Source organism: Procambarus clarkii, chromosome 1, assembly GCF_040958095.1.
Source record: "Procambarus clarkii isolate CNS0578487 chromosome 1, FALCON_Pclarkii_2.0, whole genome shotgun sequence".
Classification (NCBI taxonomy): Eukaryota; Metazoa; Arthropoda; class Malacostraca; order Decapoda; family Cambaridae; genus Procambarus; species Procambarus clarkii.
Genome location: NC_091150.1, coordinates 52,552,489 through 52,573,682, shown reverse-complemented (window position 1 = coordinate 52,573,682; position 21,194 = coordinate 52,552,489). Strand labels below are relative to the sequence as shown.

Sequence of the window (21,194 nt, the reverse complement as noted above, 5' to 3'; positions counted from 1 at the left end):
CCCTCCCCTCACTTCCCCCTCCCCATGCCCTCCCTTCTCCTCCACCCCCAAGCATTCCATTCTCACCCACCCCCCTGGACCCTCCAGTATCCTCCACCCCTCTGAGCCCTCCCTTCTCCTCCACTCCCAAAGCCCTCCCTTCTCCTCCACTCCCAAAGCCCTCCCTTCTTCCTCGTCCCCTTCAGCACTCCCTTCCCCCCCAAGCTCTCCTTCCTATTTTGCCCCCCAAGCCCCCTCATTCTCCCCTATCCCCCCCCCCCCCCGAGCCCCTCCCTCTTCCCATACCCCCCCCTAAGCCTCCTCTCCTCCCACACTCCCCAAAGCCTCCCCCTCTCACCCTCAAGCCTCCCCTCACTCACCCCCCCCAAGCCTCCTCCACTCAACCCCCCCCCCCAAAGCCTCCTCTGCCTCCCCAACTCCCCAAGCCCTTCTTTTCTCCATTAACCCCCCCCCCCCCCAATCCCTCCCTCCTACACCACTCCTCCCTGTATCAGATCCTCCTAGCCCTTCGAAACACCCCAGATCCCCCAGGTCCTCCTTCATAGGTCCTCCCATCTCGGTCCCTCCCTGTTTTACTGCTTCAGGAGAAGCAATAGGATCTGAGAAAGGACAGAAGAGAGTCAGTTTCAGGGTGATGTACTCGAATATAGATGGGATCACAAGCAAGGCAAGTGAACTAAGGGAAAGAGCACAAGAAGTGAACCCAGATGTAATCGGACTCACTGAAATAAAACTTCTCAGGAATCATAATGAATGCGGTGTTTCCCCAGTACTACACTGTAATAAGGAAAGAGAGGGAAGGAAGGGGAGGAGGTGGAGTGGCCCCTAACTAATGAGAAAGGAATGGAGTTTCAAGGAGATGGTTATCCCTGGATGTGAGGGATTCAGTGACTATATAACAGGCACCATGACAAAAGGAGGACCAAAAGTAGTAGTAGCAGTGATATATATCCCTCCACAAATGACAGAAGACTCAGGCAAGAGTATGACAACAACAACATTGCAGTTAACTGGTTGAGGAAGGGTTATTAAACTCAAGGAGGGGCACTGAAAACAAAAAGCTGGTATTCCGAAAAGGAAACTATGAGGAGATAAGAATCTTCCTAACAGATTTAACATGGGGAAACAGAGCTCAGGGGAAAGACGGCCCAAGAAATGATGGACTTCATCACTCAGAAGTGCATGGAAGCAGCAAACAAGTTTGTGCCAGTCCAAAAGGAAAACAATGAAATGAAGATGAGAAACCCTTGGTTTAATCAGAGATAGTAGACTAGCTAAACAGCAAATATAAAAGCATGGAGAAACTATAGAAATAACAGGACACTTGAAAGCAGAGAAAAATACCAGAGTGCCAGGAATGAATATGTCAGGTTGATTGTACAGCCACATCAAGAGAAAAACAACAGTAATGGAACAGGTAATGAAATTAAGGATGGGGACAGACAGATTCACTACAAACGACAAGGAAGTGTGAGAGGAAGTGAATAAGAAATTCCAGGGTCTTTACTCTGGAGCAAGGTGAAATTCCAGAGATAAGAGAGGGAATAGTTAACCAGGAACCACTAGAAGAGTTTGAGATTACCAGTGGGGAGGTAAGGAAGCTTTTACTGGAGTTGGATGTGATAAAGGCTATAGGCCCAGATGGAATCTCCCCTTGGATACTAAAGGAAGGAGCAGAAGCACTGTGCCTGCCACTCTCCATAGTGTATAATTAAATCACTGGCAACAGGGGGAACTGCCTAGGAATTTGGAAAGTGACTAATGTATTCCCGATATACAAGAAAGGGGATAGACAAGAGGCACTGAACTATAGGCCAGTGTCCCTAACTTGCATACCATGCAAGCTGACTGGAGAAGATTGTGAGAAAAAAGCTAGTGGAACATTTGGGGTGAAAGAACTTTGTAACACAGCATCAACATGGGTTCAGAGATGGCAAATCCTGCCTCACAGGGTTAATTGAATTCTACGACCAGGCAACAAAAATCAGGCAAGAAAGAGAGGGGTGGGCAGACTGCATATTTTTGGATTGCCAGAAAACCTTTGACACAGTGCCACACAAGAGGCTAGTGAAAAAGCTGGAGATGCAGGCTGGAGTAAAAGGGAAGGTACTCCATTGGATAAGGGAGTACCTAAGCAACAGAAGACAAGCGAGTCACTGTGAGGGGTGAGGTCTCAGATTGGCGAGACGTCACAAGTGGAGTCCCGCTGGGGTCAGTCCTTGGACCTATACTGTTTCTGATATATATAAATGATCATCCAAAGGGTATAGACTCGTTTCTCTTTCTGTTTGCTGATGATGCAAAAATTATGAAGAGGATTGAAACAGAGGATGACAGTTGGAGGCTACAATATGACCTAGACTGAATAAATGATTCAACAAATGGCTGCTAAAGTTCAACCCGAGTAAATGCAAAGTAATGAAACTAGGCGGTGGAAACAGGAGGCCAGACACAGGATACAGAATAGGAGATGAAGTACTTCATGAAACAGGAGAGAGAGAAAGATCTAGGAATTGATGTCACTACCAAACCTGTCTCCTGAAGCTCACATAAAAAGAATAACATTTGCGGCATACGTGAGGCTGGCTAACATCAGAACAGCCTTCAGGAACCTGTGTAAGGAATCATTCCGAATCTTGTATACCACATATGTAAGACCAATCCTGGAGTATGCGGCCCCAGCATGGATCACGTAATTTGTCAAGCACAAAACGAAGCTGGAAAAGGTTCAGAGGTATGCCACTAGACTAGTTCCAGAACTAAGAGGCATGAGTTACGAGGAAAGGCTGCTGGAAATGCACCTCACGACACTGGAAGACAGAAGAGTAAGGGCGGACATGATTACTACCTACAAAATCCTCAGGGGAATTGACAGGGTAGACAAGGATAAACTGTTTAACACTGGTGGTATGCGAACGAAGGGGACACAGGTGGAAACTGAGTACCCAAATGGGCCACAGGGACGTTAGAACTTTTTCAGTGTCAGAGTAGTTAACAGATGGAATGCATTAGGCAGTGATGTGGTGGAGGCTGACTCCATACACGGTTTGAAATGTAGATATGATAGAGCCCAGTAGGCTCAGGAATCTGTACACCAGTTGATTGACAGTTGAGAGGCGGGACCAAAGAGCTCAACCCCCGCAAGTAAAAACAGGTGAGTACACCTACCTCTATACACCCCTCCCTTCATACGCACCGGGTCCCCATGACCACCAGGTGGTCATGGGTACCGGGTCCCAACGACCCGGTGGGCATGGGTACCGGGTCACCGTGACCACAAGTGGGTATGGGTACCGGGTCTCCACGACCATCAGGTGGGTATGGGTACTGGGTCCATACGACCACCAGGTGGGCATGGGTACCGGGTCTCCGTTACCACCAGGTGGGCATAAGTACTGGGCCCACACGGCCACCAGGTGGGCATGGGTACCGGGTCTCCGTGACCACCAGGTGGGCATGGGTACTGGGTCTACACGACCACCAGGTGGGCATGGGTACCGAGTCTCCGTGACCACCAGGTGGGCATCGGTACCGGGTCTCCGTAACCACCAGGTGGGCATGGATACCGGGTCCCTACGACCACCAGGTGGGCATGGGTACCGAGTCTCCGTGACCACCAGGTGGGCATCGGTACCGGGTCTCCGTAACCACCAGGTGGGCATAGATACCGGGTCCCTACGACCACCAGGTGGGCATGGGTACCGGGTCCCCACGACCACCAGGTGGACATGGGTACTGGGTCCCTACGACCACCAGGTAGGCATGGGTACCGGGTCCCCACGACCACCAGGTGCATATGGGTACCGGGTCCCCACGACCACGAGGTGCATATGGGTACCGGGTCTCTGTGACCACCAGTTGGACATGGGTACCGGGTCCCTACGACCACCAGGTGGACATGAGTACCGGGTCGACCGTGGACCTCCATCTAAAAAGACCTAACATAAACGTTTGAACGGCTTCACCCGCATGGTGTCCGGGGTTCGAGATCCACACAATTCAGATGAATGGTCCGCCTATAACGATTCTGGAATCTGTCGTTTGGCAGAGTGTCGTGTTTCATCAATTACTTTGCATTATGGAACCACTTAAAATCTTTCATGTAATTTTTAAGGCATTTACGAGAGGTTGACTGGTAATATATAATTATTATTCCCAGCTCTATACATACACATTCCCAGCGATATACATTCACATTCCCAGCGATATACATTCATATTCCCAGCGATATACATTATTATTCCCAGCTCTATACATACACATTCCCAGCGATATACATTCATATTCCCAGCGATATACATTCACATTCCCAGCGATATACATACACATTCCCAGCGATATACATTCACATTCCCAGCGATATACATTCACATTCCCAGCGATATACATACACATTTTTAGCGATATACATTCACATTCCCAGCTATATACATACACATTCCCAGCGATATACATTCACATTCCCAGCGATATACATTCATATTCCCAGCGATATACATTCACATTCCCAGCGATATACATACACATTCCCAGCGATATACATTCACATTCCCAGCGATATACATTCACATTCCCAGCGATATACATTCACATTCCCAGCGATATACATTCACATTCCCAGCGATATACATTCACATTCCCAGCTATATACATACACATTCCCAGCGATATTCATTCACATTCCCAGCGATATACATTCACATTCCCAGCTATATACATACACATTCCCAGTGATATACATACACATTCCCAGCGATATACATTCACATTCCCAGCGATATACATTCACATTCCCAGCGATATACATTCACATTCCCAGCTATATACATTCACATTCCCAGCGATATACATTCACATTCCCAGCGATATACATTCACATTCCCAGCGATATACATTCACATTCCCAGCGATATACATTCACATTCCCAGTCATACACAGCCAAACACAAGCAATACCAGTCACTATTGATCATAGTGCAGATGATACCAGGTATTTGGGTCACCGTATCCCCCCTTCGTATCCACAGAGGCATTTGGCGGAGACAAAAATAAATGAAAAAAATTATGTGATCTTCAAACATTGCACGAATGGACATTGCAAGCTTTTAATTGCTAAATATTCCAAGCAATCTGTACGTAGCGGTAAATTTTTTCAGTGAACACCATGATTAGGTGGCTTTAGTCTTAGAGCACATTGGCCAGGTGGTTGGTGACGGGAGCTACCATTGGTCAGGTGGTTGGTGACGGGAGCTACCATTGGTCAGGTGGTTGGTGACGGGAGCTACCATTGGTCAGGTGGTTGGTGACGGGAGCTACCATTGGTCAGGTGGTTGGTGACGGGAGCTACCATTGGTCAGGTGGTTGGTGACGGGAGCTACCATTGGTCAGGTGGTTGGTGACGGGAGCTACCATTGGCCAGGTGGTTGGTGACGGGAGCTACCATTGGTCAGGTGGTTGGTGACGGGAGCTACCATTGGCCAGGTGGTTGGTGACGGGAGCTACCATTGGTCAGGTGGTTGGTGACGGGAGCTACCATTGGCCAGGTGGTTGGTGACGGGAGCTACCATTGGCCAGGTGGTTGGTGACGGGAGCTACCATTGGCCAGGTGGTTGGTGACGGGAGCTACCATTGGCCAGGTGGTTGGTGACGGGAGCTACCATTGGCCAGGTGGTTGGTGACGGGAGCTACCATTGGCCAGGTGGTGAGTCTGCTGGTCTTGTGAGTCTGTTGGTCTTGTGAGTCTGCTAGTCTTGTGAGTCTGCTGGTCTTGTGAGTCTGCTGGTCTTGTGAGTCTGCTGGTCTTGTGAGTCTGCTGGTCTTGGGAGTCTGCTGGTCTTGTGAGTCTGCTGGTCTTGTGAGTCTGCTGGTCTTGTGAGTCTGCTGGTCTTGTGAGTCTGCTAGTCTTGTGAGTCTGCTGGTCTTGTGAGTCTGCTGGTCTTGTGAGTCTGCTGGTCTTGTGAGTCTGCTGGTCTTGTGAGTCTGCTGGTCTTGTGAGTCTGCTGGTCTTGTGAGTCTGCTGGTCTTGTGAGTCTGCTGGTCTTGTGAGTCTGCTGGTCGTGTGAGTCTGCTGGTCTTGTGAGTCTGCTGGTCTTGTGAGTCTGCTGGTCTTATGAGTCTGCTGGTCTTGTGAGTCTGCTGGTCTTGTGAGTCTGCTGGTCTTGTGAGTCTGCTGGTCTTGTGAGTCTGCTGGTCGTGTGAGTCTGCTGGTCTTGTGAGTCTGCTGGTCGTGTGAGTCTGCTGGTCTTGTGAGTCTGCTGGTCTTATGAGTCTGCTGGTCGTGTGAGTCTGCTGGTCTTATGAGTCTGCTGGTCTTGTGAGTCTGCGGGTCTTATGAGTCTGCTGGTCGTGTGAGTCTGCTGGTCTTGTGAGTCTGCTGGTCCTGTGAGTCTGCTGGTCTTGTGAGTCTGCTGGTCCTGTGAGTCTGCTGGTCTTGTGAGTCTGCTGGTCTTGTGAGTCTGCTGGTTGTGTGAGTCTGCTGGTCTTGTGAGTCTGCTGGTCTTGTGAGTCTGCTGGTCCTGTGAGTCTGCTGGTCTTGTGAGTCTGCTGGTCTTGTGAGTCTGCTGGTTGTGTGAGTCTGCTGGTCTTGTGAGTCTGCTGGTCTTGTGAGTCTGCTGGTCCTGTGAGTCTGCTGGTCTTGTGAGTCTGCTGGTCTTGTGAGTCTGCTGGTCTTGTGAGTCTGCTGGTCCTGTGAGTCTGCTGGTCTTGTGAGTCTGCTGGTTGTGTGAGTCTGCTGGTCTTGTGAGTCTGCTGGTCTTGTGAGTCTGCTGGTTGTGTGAGTCTGTTGCTCACAACCAAAAAATGTTCTGCGAAATTACTGCTGTTATCGTTCACGGGATTCAATGGGCTTTGCGCCGATTTTGAGAAAATATAAAACTTTTTAACGATAGATTTTGTCAAAGAATGAGGACAAGAAAGAACATTTTACCGTGACAATACTTCATATTTTCCTTAATTTATCACATTCTATGGTATAAATTATCTTAAAAGTGACACGAATGGCCCAGTTTGAAAGACGATTTAAAAACCTCTTAAATCTTCCTCATTAGAAAAGTCTCTCGGGAATACATTTTCATTTTATCTTTAAATTTATGCTATCTTGTTCAGTTCCTAATGGTTTAAATTTGAGAATAATACCAAAAGATTTATGTGCTAGTGGATATTATCTTTGATGTTGTTTTCAGTGAGTGCTGAATGGCACAAGGTATTGTAACTGATATATTCTCCTCCAACATTGTTTCCGTTCAAGTGAGAGTTAAAGGCGCAGCTGTTGGTTATGATGTGTTAGGATTGGTTAGGTTAGGTTAATGTGTGGGGGTAAATTAGATTAAATACGTTGCTTCCTTGCTTCCTTGTTTCCGTTAAAGTTGTTAGGATAGACTTGGTTCAATTTGTGTTAGGATTGATGTAACACAATTTGTGTTCCTGGGCAGTAAGTGTTATTTTTTTCCGGTTGCTTATATGCCTCCAAAGTAAGGAAAATGTCAATTGTTCCTTCGCATACTACCCAATCACTTGGGCTGGGCGGTAAAGCGACGGTCTCGCTTCATGCGAGGTCAGCGTTCAATCCCCGACTGTCCAAGAGGTTGGGCACCATTCCTTACCTCACGTTCCATCTCAAATCCTTATCCCTGATCCCTTCCCAGCGCTATATAGTCCTGATGATTTTGTGCCTTCTCCTCATAGTTCCTTTCCCCTTCACTCCCCACTCAAGCTTTCCTCTGACCTCTGACTCAGACAGCTCAAGGAAGACGCCTTGACGGGTCATCAAAGGCTGCCGCAACATTACCTACAGCTGTGATGCTCTGGAACAACGGGCCAGCTGGAGGTGTAGCTCCAGGACCTCCTCCCTCAGCGGTCCTCGGAAAAAGGACAACGTTAATTAAAGTCTGATGGGGTATAAGAACCATTTTCCATACTTTGGAGGCAGAAGCAATCCGACAGTTAACACCTACTGTCAACGAACATTAAATAACTGTTACGAATGTTATTTTTTGGCTTTGTTTCATGAGTTATATTAGGCAGTTAACTCTGATTGTTTACCAACTTCTTATTGAGATCTTGATCACTGAGTTTTGTTTGTAATCTTGATCATGTTGACCTTCATTATTTGTTTAGATTAATAATAATTTATTGTATAATTTTGATTATGAAAAACCAAGAATTCTTTGCAATAAGACGTAAAAAAAAAAAAAAAACACGAGCCGGACATGAAATAATTGAGGTCTCGTTCACTACAGACTTCAGCAACTGCCATTTGGTGTCTCATCTTCTCTTTATTCAGCGGTTCCAGGGACTAGACTTTAACCAACTCTATCTGCAATTTGGGAAGACGTCTCGGCACGGCCAAAGAAATGGCACAATTTGCCCAGATGCAATAAAGGAGAAAGAGAGGAGAGAGACGATCAGGGAGGAACCGTTGCCTTGGGAGAGTGTGGGTTTGAAACGGATGTTAATGACCGCGACGTCGTAGATACCATGAAGGTTGGATGGAATTACGAACGTGTGCTTGAATATCTTGAGGTCATCTTGAGATGCATTCGGGGCTTAGCGTCCCCGCGGCCCGGTCCTCAACCAGACCTTTTTTTGTTACAAATCCCAAGGAAACAGCCCGTAGCAGCTCTCTAACTCCTAGGTACCTTTTTACTGCTATGTGAACAGAGGCATCGGGGTGAAACAAACTCTGCCCATTTGTTTCCCCCTCCACCAGGGATCGAACTAGGAACTTAGAGCTACGAATCCCGAGCGCTGTCTACTCAGCCGTCAGGCCCCCTACTAGAGCCATCAACTACTTTCTTGCCCCTTCTCTCATACTCGCTATATTTTCCCTGGATGGGTTGATATTTTTTTGCATTCCTGCAAGCTGTGTGTTTGGTGGGGTGGTGGAGGGGGGGGGGGGCAGGCTGAGGGGTGAAAAAACTGTGAGGGGGGGGTTTAAGATAGTGAGGGGGGGGGGAGAGGGGGTAAGGGTGAGGGGTGTGTGGGATAAGGGCAGTTAAGGCAAGGGTTAAAAGCGATGAGGGGTGTGTGTGTGTGTGTGTGATGAGTGAGATAACGATGAGGTAAGGTCGGGCGGAGAGGCAGAAATGCAACCCGTTCTCGCAAATTTAATAAGTCAATATTGACTTATTAAATATGTGCATAGGTGACATACTTAACATAATAGATACCCTTAAAAAGATTCATAGAAAACACCGACCTTACCTAACCTTGTTAGTATCTTAAGATAAGCATCTTATTGCTTCGTAATTACAATTATTACCTAACCTATAATAGGTATAGGTTAAGTAATAATTGTAATTATGAAGCAATAAGATGCTTATCTTAAGATACTAACAAGGTTAGGTAAGGTCGGTGTTTTCTATGAATCTTTTTAAGGGTATCTATTATGTTTAGTATATCACCTATGCACGTAGTTAATAAGTCAATATTGACTTTACGAATTTGCGAGAACGGGTTGAGAAATGAGACAAGAGTGACGGTGAGGGAACTGTATCATAAAGTAATATAGTGACAACTGTCTCCTCATCTTCAGAAATGCAACAATACCACACAAAGTATTGCTCTGAAGGAGGCGCTGCCGGTCGGATATTATCGTGGTTGTGAATACTGAGGGAGAAGCCCAGTTCCTCCCGCGCTTCTCACACATTCAATATTTTCCTCGTTTCAATTAAAATTAAGAAAATTCTCAGAAAAATGTTAATTAATAACCTGTGTTTCGACAAATATGTGTTGCGCTGACTGATTACAACTATATTTTATTTAAAATATTTTTCAAATGCTTAAGCCTTCACGAATAAAATTTCATATATATATTTATTCTGATTTTCGTGTTTAAACTATAAGGTCATATGTATGTATATATTTATATATATATATATATATATATATATATATATATATATATATATATATATATATATATATATATATATATATATATATATATATATATATATATATATATATATATATATATATATATATATATATATATATATATATATATATATATATATATATATATATATATATATATATATATATATATATATATATATGTCGTACCTAGTAGCCAGAACTCACTTCTCAGCCTACTATTCAAGGCCCGATTTGCCTAATAAGCCAAGTTTTCCTGAATTAATATATTTACTATAATTTTTTTCTTATGAAATGATAAAGCTACCCTTTTCACTATGTATGAGGTCAATTTTTTTTTATTGGAGTTAAAATTAACGTAGATATATGACCGAACCTAACCAACCCTACCTAACCTAACCTAACCTATATATATAGGTAAGGTTAGGTTAGGTAGCCAAAAAAAGCTAGGTTAGGTTAGGTTAGGTAGGTTAGGTAGACGAAAAAACATTAATTCATGAAAACTTGGCTTATTAGGCAAATCGGGCCTTGCATAGTAGGCTGAGAAGTGAGTTCTGGCTACTAGGTACGACATATATATATATATATATATATATATATATATATATATATATATATATATATATATATATATATATATATATATATATATATGTCGTACCTAGTAGCCAGAACGCAGTATATATATATATCAACGCGAGCCACAGCAACGCGTGGCCGGGTAGTGCTAGTGTGTATATATATAATATGTCTCGAGGTCTTACCCAAGGCTCTCCCTGCTGACCCTACCCAGCATAAAACCACACAACAGCAGCTTACCTCCTTGGAATCTAGTTCCTGCTGGGAGAACAGAGGCATTACATGAAAGGAAACGTGCCCAACCATTTCTGTACCAACAGGTATCTCACCAGGGATATCCGGATTACAGGACGTGAACGAAGCCAACTGGGAATTGCTGAAAGTTTTTAACACCATCCCAAATGAAAAAAGACTGTCGTACGGAGCAGTAAATGATGAAATCCTACTTAATCACCGAAGTGTAATGGCTTAAAGTGGGTCAATGGTAATGGTCAATAGCCACGCCGTCTTCCTCTAAGGGCACCTCCTGTGATTAACAGCGCTCATGAGTCCACTTGAAGGTAGTCTTGACACAGATTAACCTGAAACTCGAACGCCTTGATCATTAATTGCATGGAAGCCAGACATTCAAAGTGTGTACATAACCACAGCTAAAATTAATTGTTTACGTGTTTGTGTGGGGAGGGGAGGGTGTGGGAGTGTGGGGGAGGGGTCATGGTTGGTGGGTATACGTGCTCACAAATATATAGCCACAAGAAGAACATGTGCTGTGCTTCGCGACCTCTCATTTAATAATATCCTCACACGGACCACAGATCTTGCCAGAGTATGTCACCTCGCATGAGGTGAAGTTGTGCTCTCTTGCCTTATACAAATCTCTTTACGTGAATAGTTCCTGAAACCGTATCGGCCATGTGGACCGCCCATGTGGATCATCACACTTGCTCCTTGGGGTGGGGGGGGGGGGGGGGTGGGGGGGAGGGAGCGGCACTCACCTTTAAGGAGCTCACTGAGGCGCCCTCACACTTTAGAGCTCCTCTTAGTGCACTCGCCATAAGAATTCTGGCGACTTCACCGGCACTCCAGAGATTTGCCGTAAACTTCGACCTACAGCAAGGAGATACACGTTACCTTAATTCCGATCTCCTGCCAAGACCCATGCTCTCTCCCATGAGTCTCTAGGGGCAACACATCCCAGACTCCAAGAGAAGCAATGTTATCGATTTTATTCCGGGGGGAGGAGAGTGCCGTACCGGAGGAGGGGGGGGGAGGGGAAGATAGAGGCATGTGAGAAGAGGGAAAAGCATTATAGGGAAGATGAGAGGGGGAGGGAGGCAAGCAAGAAAGCATTATGTGTGTGAGAGCTGTGGAATGTTCAGCTTTACATTTTGTAATTACTGCCTTCTTCCTCTGGGAATTTGCCGGGGGTTTCTTTTCTCTTGACCCCTTATGTGTTTAGCAAGATACTGCAAGATATGCAAAAGAGTCTCTCTCATCTGTCTGAAAAGTGTTGGATAATGCAATTAATGTTAAGAAATGTCTTTTTTGGTCAGAGTATTGGGTTAATTAATAATTATTCCTCTTCCTTCTGCTTGGTCTTGAAGGAGGCCGGCCTCGGGTGAATGAGGGCTGTGTCGATCTCTGTCTGCAGCCCGTAGGTCCGGGACCGGGATGTCCACCTCCTGGGGCTCGTGCGGCCCAGGCTCTGCTTCAGGAAGCTGGGGTCGTTCATGCCCTTGATGGGGTGGTTCTTCACCGGCCCCGACCACGGCGGTCTCGAGGTTTGGTGTCCCTGTGCCTTCATTTACTAACATCGAGGTCAACTCCGGAGCTGGAGCCCCTATGGGCAGTTCGTTGTTGCCTTCAACATCGTTCAGACAGTTCCTGCAACGGCGCTGGAATCAAACGTATTGGCGTTTGCCTTTCCATTGGAGACTTTCGGCGCCGTGGAGAGGGGGGGACCTGCTGCATGGGTGACAGCTTCTCCTCCGTATCAACCGACCCTGGCTTTGCCCCCTGGAGAGACCATTCCAGACCGACAACCAGAGCGCAACTGCCATAGTCTCCTGAGACTGATGGATGCCTACTACTAGCGTAAACTAATATTATTTTTATGAGAACAGCTAAAGGTCCTGCTACTCTTGAAGGTCCATATAGTAGCTTATTACTCACCCATCCCTATAACCCCCCTCTCTATAATCCTCCCCTCCCTTTAATCCTCCCTTCCCTATAACTCGCCCATCTCTAACAAAAACAGCCCCCCCCCCCGTTCACAAACCATCCCCACACCCCACACACTCAGCCATACAACCTCCGTAACCCCCATGCATCACAGTATCCCCCATGCTCCACCCAGCCCAAAAGCCCCCAACCTCCAATCATTATTATTACGACCGATGAATTGGCCTAATTCCAGTACTTGACCAAAGCTAAGCTATTATCACCCTCACTACCTCCTCCCTCCTTCCTAGCCATTCTTACCTCCTCGGCTCTTAGTGTTCAGGTGGAAAATAATAGAAAAGCTGTCAAAACTATCATGAATGATTATTGCCTGGTGTCAGGGACTAATCTAGAGACTACAGTCATTTATGGTTTAGATATTGACGCCACACACACCATGCTCCAGTGGTTTGTGTGGTCCGAGGGTCGAGTAGGGCCCCCTAGTTCTTAAACTGCCTAATGGCTGACATGGGACAATGGGAAGTTATACACGCGCGTGCGCGTGTGTAACACACACTCGTGTGTGTGTGTGTGTGTGTGTGTGTGTGTGTGTACTCACCTATTTGTGCTTGCGGGGGTTGGGCTTTGGCTGTTTAGTCCCGCCTCTCAACCGTCAATGTGTGTGTGTGTGTTCACGGCTTTGCTTGTTTCGTTACAAAGTGGCATGGATCTAGCTTCTTATTTTAGCAGATGGATAGTAGATTGTGTTAGCTGTCGTGCATATTCAGTTATATTCCCCATTCATGCATTTACACTATTAAACAATTGTGGAAACAACGTGTCTTTTTTTACCGTCCTTTCCCCCCTCTCTTTCTCCTTCTCCTTGGACACTGCCACTTACCAGCCCTTTTACTTCTCCATTGTCCTTCTCATTAATTATTCTCGTTTGTGTGTATGTGCTTCTTTCTCTTTGCGTTATTATTCAGTCTTTATCACTTAAAATGTTATAACCCATTTTCTCTCAGAAGTCGCCATATTTTTGTCTGTTTATCTGTGTGTATTTCTTGTCTGTTTGTAACTCAGCGTCGTGTCAGTTTCTGTTGCAGGTTGATTGTTCGTTCGTTTGATTCTATGTTTAGGCTTATTCCTATGTATGTACGATGTTTAGATAATCGTACACGTGGCTACAATAGCTCTCTGTCTGTCTGTCTCTGTCTCCCTCTGTCCCACAAGCATGACAGGTCACCTAGAAAGCTGGGAAGACAGGAACGTAACATAGCACTGGTATCTCTCCCTAAGATAAGATTTCCCCCTCTCCACAACTTAATTAAAATCCCTCGGGCTGTACTTTCTCCCTAGTTCCTCGCGTAGAGGAAATGAAATACGGAATTCAATTACCAGCAACGGTAAGTTGATTGCTTCCCAGAGTTTAGGGAATGCCTTTCCTCTAACCCCGAGCCCCCACCCCAGCCGACCCTATTTTATAGCACGTCTCGTATCTTGATCGTGAGGAGTATTTTTTTTTTTTTTGGTATTTTAAGAGGAAGGAAGAAAAGAGGGAAGAAGGTTTCCGTAAAGTGGCTGTTCTTGCGTCTCCTTTGAAGTCTTCCACTGTCTCTTGCATCTCCTTTGAAGTCTTCCACTGGCTCTTGCGTCTCCTTTGAAGTCTTCCACTGGCTCTTGCGTCTCCTTTGACGTCTTCCACTAGCTCTTGCATCTCTTTTGACGTCTTCCACTGGCTCTTCCGTCTCCCTTGACGTCTTCCACTGGCTCTTGCGTCTCCTTTGACGTCTTCCACTGGCTCTTGCATCTCCTTTGACGTCTTCCACTGGCTCTTGCGTCTCCTTTGACGTCTTCCACTGGCTCTTGCGTCTCCTTTGACGTCTTCCACTGACTCGTGAGTCTAAACTTTCACACGAGATATTTAGAGCAATTCTAGATTTAGAGCAATTTAGAGCATATGTCAATACATTATAACCTTTCCTTTATCAACCATTAATTTGCTGCGTCAGATTTTCTATTTATACTACCTATTTCTCATGCAGCACATTACTCCCTCAAATGCTGCCTATCGATTTTCAGCATATGTCCCTCCCTCTGTATTTTAGATTACATTTTGATATGCCTCGCTAGTCCGTAATCACGCTGGGCCGCCAGGGCCTCTGAGAGGTAGAAATTCCTGTTTAATGGGTGATAGTGTGCGTGGGGGCAGAGGCTGTGTGCTGTTGGCATTCCCCAGTGTAGGCCATTACATTTTTTTGGCTCCTTTTGTCAGGATTTATTCAAGAAAAACACAAGTGTTTTGTAATACTTTTAATTATATTAACTGATTTTAAGAGCTTCAACCAACCTGGTACACATAATTGTAAGTCTTATTTGAGTTATTCGGAATATCCTGGAATTGATTGTTTCACTAACCACAGCTTTGAGACTAGTCGCTGTTGGTCTGAGAGGTGAGGTGATTGTAGAGTTGACTAGGCTAATATTGTATTTAATTGCCCCAATTTAGTATTGAACAATGGTTTGAGTTCATTCCATTCACCTGGGCTCTAGGAGACTCGAACCTTGAACCCACATGTCTGAGGCCGAAGCTCTATCGACCGAGTTATAGAGTAGACTTAATAAGGAAAGTTGTACAATAGGTAAATGTTGCGTTTAGTTCCACGGGAGAGTAGATGACAATTGTTATTGTTTGAGTTCATGTTTGTCAATAATCTGAGACACCAGCAGACTTACAATAAACACTTAGACGACCAATGTTAAGTACCATCACTCGGTTTGATTACGTGTCGACTTGAAGCAGGTGTCCGGCAAGCCTTAAAAGCACAAGTAACACCCCTTATGGGAGATAATCCTAAATAATGCAGAGCAGTTATTTATAGGTCACATCTAACCTACCTGTTGAGAGTCACCCTCTGTGTACTCACCTAATTGTACTCACATAATTGTGCTTGCGGGGGTTGAGCTCTGGCTCTTTGGTCCCGCCTCTCAACCGTCAATCAACTGGTGTACAGATTCCTGAGCCTATTGGGCTCTATCATATCTACATTTGAAACTGTGTATGGAGTCAGCCTCCACCACATCACTTCCTAATGCATTCCATTTACTAACTACTCTGACACTGAAAAAGTTCTTTCTAACGTCTCTGTGGCTCATTTGGGTACTCAGCTTCCACCTGTGTCCCCTTGTTCGCGTCCCACCAGTGTTGAATAGTTCATCCTTGTTTACCCGGTCGATTCCCCTGAGGATTTTGTAGGTTGTGATCATGTCCCCCCTTACTCTTCTGTCTTCCAGTGTCGTAAGGTGCATTTCCCGCAGCCTTTCCTCATAACTCATGCCTCTTAGTTCTGGGACTAGTCTAGTAGCATACCTTTGGACTTTTTCCAGCTTCGTCTTGTGCTTGACAAGGTACGGGCTCCATGCTGGGGCCGCATACTCCAGGATTGGTCTTACATATGTGGTGTACAAGATTCTGAATGATTCCTTACACAGGTTCCTGAACGCCGTTCTGATGTTAGCCAGCCTCGCATATGCCGCAGACGTTATTCTCTTTATGTGGGCTTCAGGAGACAGGTTTGGTGTGATATCAACTCCTAGATCTTTCTCTCTGTCTGTTTCATTAAGTACTTCATCTCCTATTCTGTATCCTGTGCCTGGCCTCCTGTTTCCACTGCCTAGTTTCATTACTTTGCATTTACTCGGGTTGAACTTCAACAGCCATTTGTTGTGTGTGTGTGTGTGTGTGTGTGTGTGTGTGTGTGTGTGTGTGTGTGTGTGTGTGTGTGTGTGTGTGTGTGTGTGTGTGTGTGTGTGTGTGTGTGTGTGTGTGTGTGTGTGTGTGTGTGTGTGTGTGTGTGTGTGTGTGTGTGTGTGTCTGTGTGTGTCTGTGTGTGTGTGTGTGTGTGTGTGTGTGTGTCTGTGTGCCTATTTGTGCTTGCGGGGGTTGAGGTCTGCTCTTTCAGTCAGCCTCTCAACTGTCAATCAACTCTTACTAACTACTATTTTTGTTTCTACACACACGCACACACACACATCCTAGGAAACAGCCCATAACCGCTGTCTAACTCCCAGGTACCTATTTCTACTAGGTAACAGGGGCATCAGGGTGAAAGAAACTCTGCCCATTTTGTTTCACGCCGGCCTTGGGAATCGAACCCGGGCCACAGGATTACGTGTCCCGCATGCTATCCACACACCCACCAACGCCCCTGTGTACTCACCTAATTGTGTTTGCGGGAGTTGAGCTCTTTGGTCCCGCCTCTCAACCGTCAATCAACAGGTGTACAGGTTCCTGAGCCTATTGGGCTCTATCATATATACACTTGAAACTGTGTATTGGAGTCAGCCTCCACCACATTACTTCCTAATGCATTCCATTTGTCAACCACTCTGACACTAAAAAATTCTTTCTAATATCTCTGTGGCTCATTTGGGCACTCAGTTTCCACGTGTGTCCCCTAGTGCGTGTGCCCCTTGTGTTAAATAGCCTGTCTTTATCTATCCTATCAATTCCCTTGAGAATCTTGAATGTGGTGATCATGTCCCCCTAACTCTTCTGTCTTCCAGCGAAGTGAGGCTTAATTCCCGTAGTCTCTCCTCGTAGCTCATACCTCTCAGCTCGGGTACTTGTCTGGTGGCAAACCTTTAAACCTTTTCCAGTTTAGTCTTATCCTTGACTAGATATGGAATCCATGCTGGGGCTGCATACTCCAGGATTGGCCTGACATATGTGGTATACAAAGTTCTGAATGATTCTTTGCACAAGTTTCTGAATGCCGTTCTTATGTTGGCCAGCCTGGCCTATGGCGCTGATGTTATCCTCTTGATATGTGCTGCAGGAGACAGGTCTGGCGTGATATCAACCCCCAAGTCTTTTTCTTTCTCTGACTCTTGAAGAACTTCATCTCCAAGATGATACCTTTTATTTGGCCTCCTGCTCCCTACACCTATCTTCATTACATTACATTTGCTTGGGTTAAACTCTAACAACCATTTGTTCAACCATTCCTTCAGCTTGTCTAAGTCTTCTTGAAGACCTAGACTAGGCTTCTTCTTGAAATGTGTGTGTGTGTGTGTGTGTGTGTGTGTGTGTGTGTGTGTGTGTGTGTGTGTGTGTGCGTGTGCGTGTGCGTGTGCGTGTGCGTGTGCGTGTGCGTGTGTGTGTGTGTGTGTGTGTGTGTGTGTGTGTGTGTGTGTGTGTGTGTGTGTGTGTGTGTGTATGTGTGTGTGTGTGTGTGTGTGTGTGTTTCTTCAGTGTGTGCTGTGTTTCCCAATACAATAGTATAAACGTATAATAATATACTTATAATAATTACTTACAATTACTGATTAATTTTTTTTTTATTCATTTCATATAATTCCATTAAATGTTTAAGCTATAGATAAAACAATACAATTAGAGAGATTAATTGCGTCATCCGCCTCCTATAACTGCGGCATCCGCCTCCTATAACTGCGGCATCCGCCTCCTATAACTGCGGCATCCGCCTCCTATAACTGCGGCATCCGCCTCCTTTGCAACACAATGCTCACCTCTCGAGCAGAGTACTTCGCTACGCAGCCCTTGGTGGTGTTAATAGTGACAAATCAATGTAGAAAATGAGAGCTGCTCTACTCTTCATTACTTCTCTGACGACCTCTTTAGTGAACGAATGGTAACGTGCTCATGGCAGGAGTTGAAGCGAAACTTTCAACTTCGTATCTGCTTCACGAAGCAGATACGCAAGTACTTAAGAACGTGTAAATCTTTCCTCAATCTTTGATGGCTTTGGTTACATTTATTGAACAGTTTACAAGCATGAAAACTTCCCAATCAACTGTTGCTGTATATAAACAGCTTCCTGGTGCTCATAACTGTTTAATAATTGTAAATAAAGCCGCCGAAGATTGAGAAAAGATGTACAGGTTCGTAAGTGCCTGCGTAACTGCTTCGTGAATCTGGTCACTCCCAAGTCTGAAGCAGAGGACACGGTGAGAAATATATAGATAGAATCAGAGGTTGATGGCGAAAGAAAGCAAATCGGAACCAGAGGTGTTGTAGTGAAATAGGACCCGAGGAAATGTATAAATTGGGTAATTTTAGATTTAGAAAATACCTGGGGTAAATATTTACAATCTGGATAAAACAGAACAATCTAATTGTATTGTTTACAAACAAGATTGTTGTTTTATGGAATAGATTACTAGATAACATAACAAACGTTCACTTGATTGCTTCAGACATTGACTAGACATATGTAAGAAAGAGTTTGTGAGGACACAACAGGAAGCTGCCTCGTATGAGCCAATAGGCCTTCCTTAGCTTTCTTAATTCTTATGTTCTGCTGAGACTATTTTGGAAAGAGAGGTAATGTTAAGCATATTCCCTCAAGCTGTAAACTGTTGGGGGAATATATTGGAGGTCTTGAAGTACGCGTTTCTGATAAGTGGATAAAAGTTAGATGACTTTGAGGCTGACATTAAATCTTCGGATGGCTATAATAGCTTTCAAGGGTATTTAAGCTGGTATTTGGCTTTGTAAGTTTTTATATTAGTTGTATGTGAATTAGAAGTGGTGTTTGGTTCGGTGCGAATAGTGAACGTCTAAAGTGAGTTGAGTTAGTAATGTGCATTATATTGCAATTGGATTGAAATATAGATGTGGATATCGTTTTAAAAGGTTTCTAGTGGTTTTGTTGGGGTTTTGGTATTACGTTCAAGCACTTGGACTAGTCGGTACAGCGACGGTCGGGGATCGAACATTGGCATTCATTAATGTTAAAATTAGTGGTTGGGCACCATTCCATCCCTCCGACCTATCCCAGCTCCTCGTCCTCAAACCTCTTCCAAGTGCTTCGTAGTCGTATTGGATTAGCGGTTTCCCTACTCAGTTATCTAACCTGTGGAATCTTTCCTTCAATTAGAACTGTGATTGAGTCCCCCCCCCCCCGAACAGAGAGTGAGTCCAAGTCTTGTGCCGGAGGACCCCCTGGAGTCCAACTCTCCCCCTACAAGATATCGAAGCTTGGCCAGCATTCCCTTAGATAAGATATGATTTTTTTCTCATATTCTCGCCAGGAATCACATTTCCACAACCTAATTAAGGCGTTTCCGACGATAGCTTGTCACTATCTTCCCTCTTCCTGCGTGCACGAAATGTTGCAAGGCGTTCAGTTTGCAGTGACTGTGCATAGATGATATATTGCGTTCAATATTAGTAAGAAGCTAGCTCCACGAGGCCTCATTATGCTCTTGTCTCGTCTTAGGGGGGCTTGTGTCTCTTGGTATTGGAAAATCTGGTACAATATCGCATATTTCTTAATGGTGCAATTAACCCTGATTTTTGCAGACGCTAAGTCACAGTAACGAGGTTGACCAAACCACACACCAGGAGGGAATTATCATGGAAAATTGTCAAGACATTACGACTATACAGCACTAGGAAGGGATCAGGATGAGGTCTGAGGTGGGACGGGGAAGGAAAAGAATGGTGTCTAATCCCTTGGACGGTCGGGGATTGAACGCCGACCTGCATGAAGCAAGACCGTCGCCCAAGTGGTTGGGTTAACCACACATCTGGAGGTTATCTGGAGATGATTTCGGGGATTTTTAGTGTCCCCGCGGCCCGGTCCTCGACCAGGCCTCCACCCCCAGGAAGCAGCCCGTGACAGCTGACTAACACCTAGGTACCTATTTACTGCTAGATAATAGGGGCATAGGGTGAAAGAAACTCTGCCAATTGTTTCTCGCCGGCGCCTGGGATCGAACCCAGGACCACAGGATCACAAGTCCAGCGTGCTGTCCGCTCGGCCAACCGGCTCCCCCATACACATATGGAATATGAAGCAACGATGGCGTTTCGGTCCGTCTTGGACCACTTATCAATGTCCTAAATTTATTATGGATAATATCTTTATTGATTATTCTCTCCCATGGATGCATACACACAATACATATTAACATATTCCATTACACACAAATCACAAAACTGAGTAACTGAAAATTTTGCTTAAAGGCATTATAATATCTTAACAAGAAAAACGCCATTGTAATTTTTCTGCCCTGAAATTTCAATTTCAGATGATCCAAATGAATGACATTTCATTACTCGCTGTATTGTGAGTAATATTATATTATAATTGATCCTTAATATTATGTTTTATGAAAGGGAAAGGGACCAAGGCGGTGAGGGGGGGGGGAGGGAGTAGGGGAGAGGTGGAGATGGAGGAGGAAGAAGGAAGGGGAGGGGAGAGGGTGAGGGGGTGTGAAGGAGGAGGCGTGGGGAAGGAGAGGGAGAAGGGCGTGGGGGAGGATGGAGATAGATGGATAGATAGATAAATACATGGATGGATAGGTAGATGAGTAAATGGATGGATAAATGGATAGATTGTTGGTTGATTAGAGCGAGATAGATGAGTAGAGGAGTAAATGAATGGATGGATAGAAAGATAGATGTATATGAAAGATAGAAAGACGAATATATTAGAGGATAGATAGTTGGATAGGTAGGTGGATGCATAGATTGATAAATGCACAGATTTATGACTAACAAGATAGGGGTGGATAGATTGAATTGATTTATGGACTAGATGGACAGATAA

The 21,194-nt window shown here is 45.1% G+C and overlaps 1 protein-coding gene across 1 annotated transcript; it reads right to left on the bottom strand.

Moving 5' to 3' along the window:
* Positions 1-5,653: 5,653 nt before the first annotated feature.
* On the bottom strand, positions 5,654-11,510 carry LOC123752033 (uncharacterized). The gene is made up of 2 exons (XM_069322583.1): positions 11,451-11,510; positions 5,654-6,310 (listed from the first exon to the last, which is right to left on the bottom strand). Exons 1-2 carry the CDS (start codon positions 11,508-11,510, stop codon positions 5,654-5,656), a joined length of 717 nt encoding a protein of 238 aa, XP_069178684.1.
* Between the last annotated feature and the right edge of the window lie 9,684 nt (positions 11,511-21,194).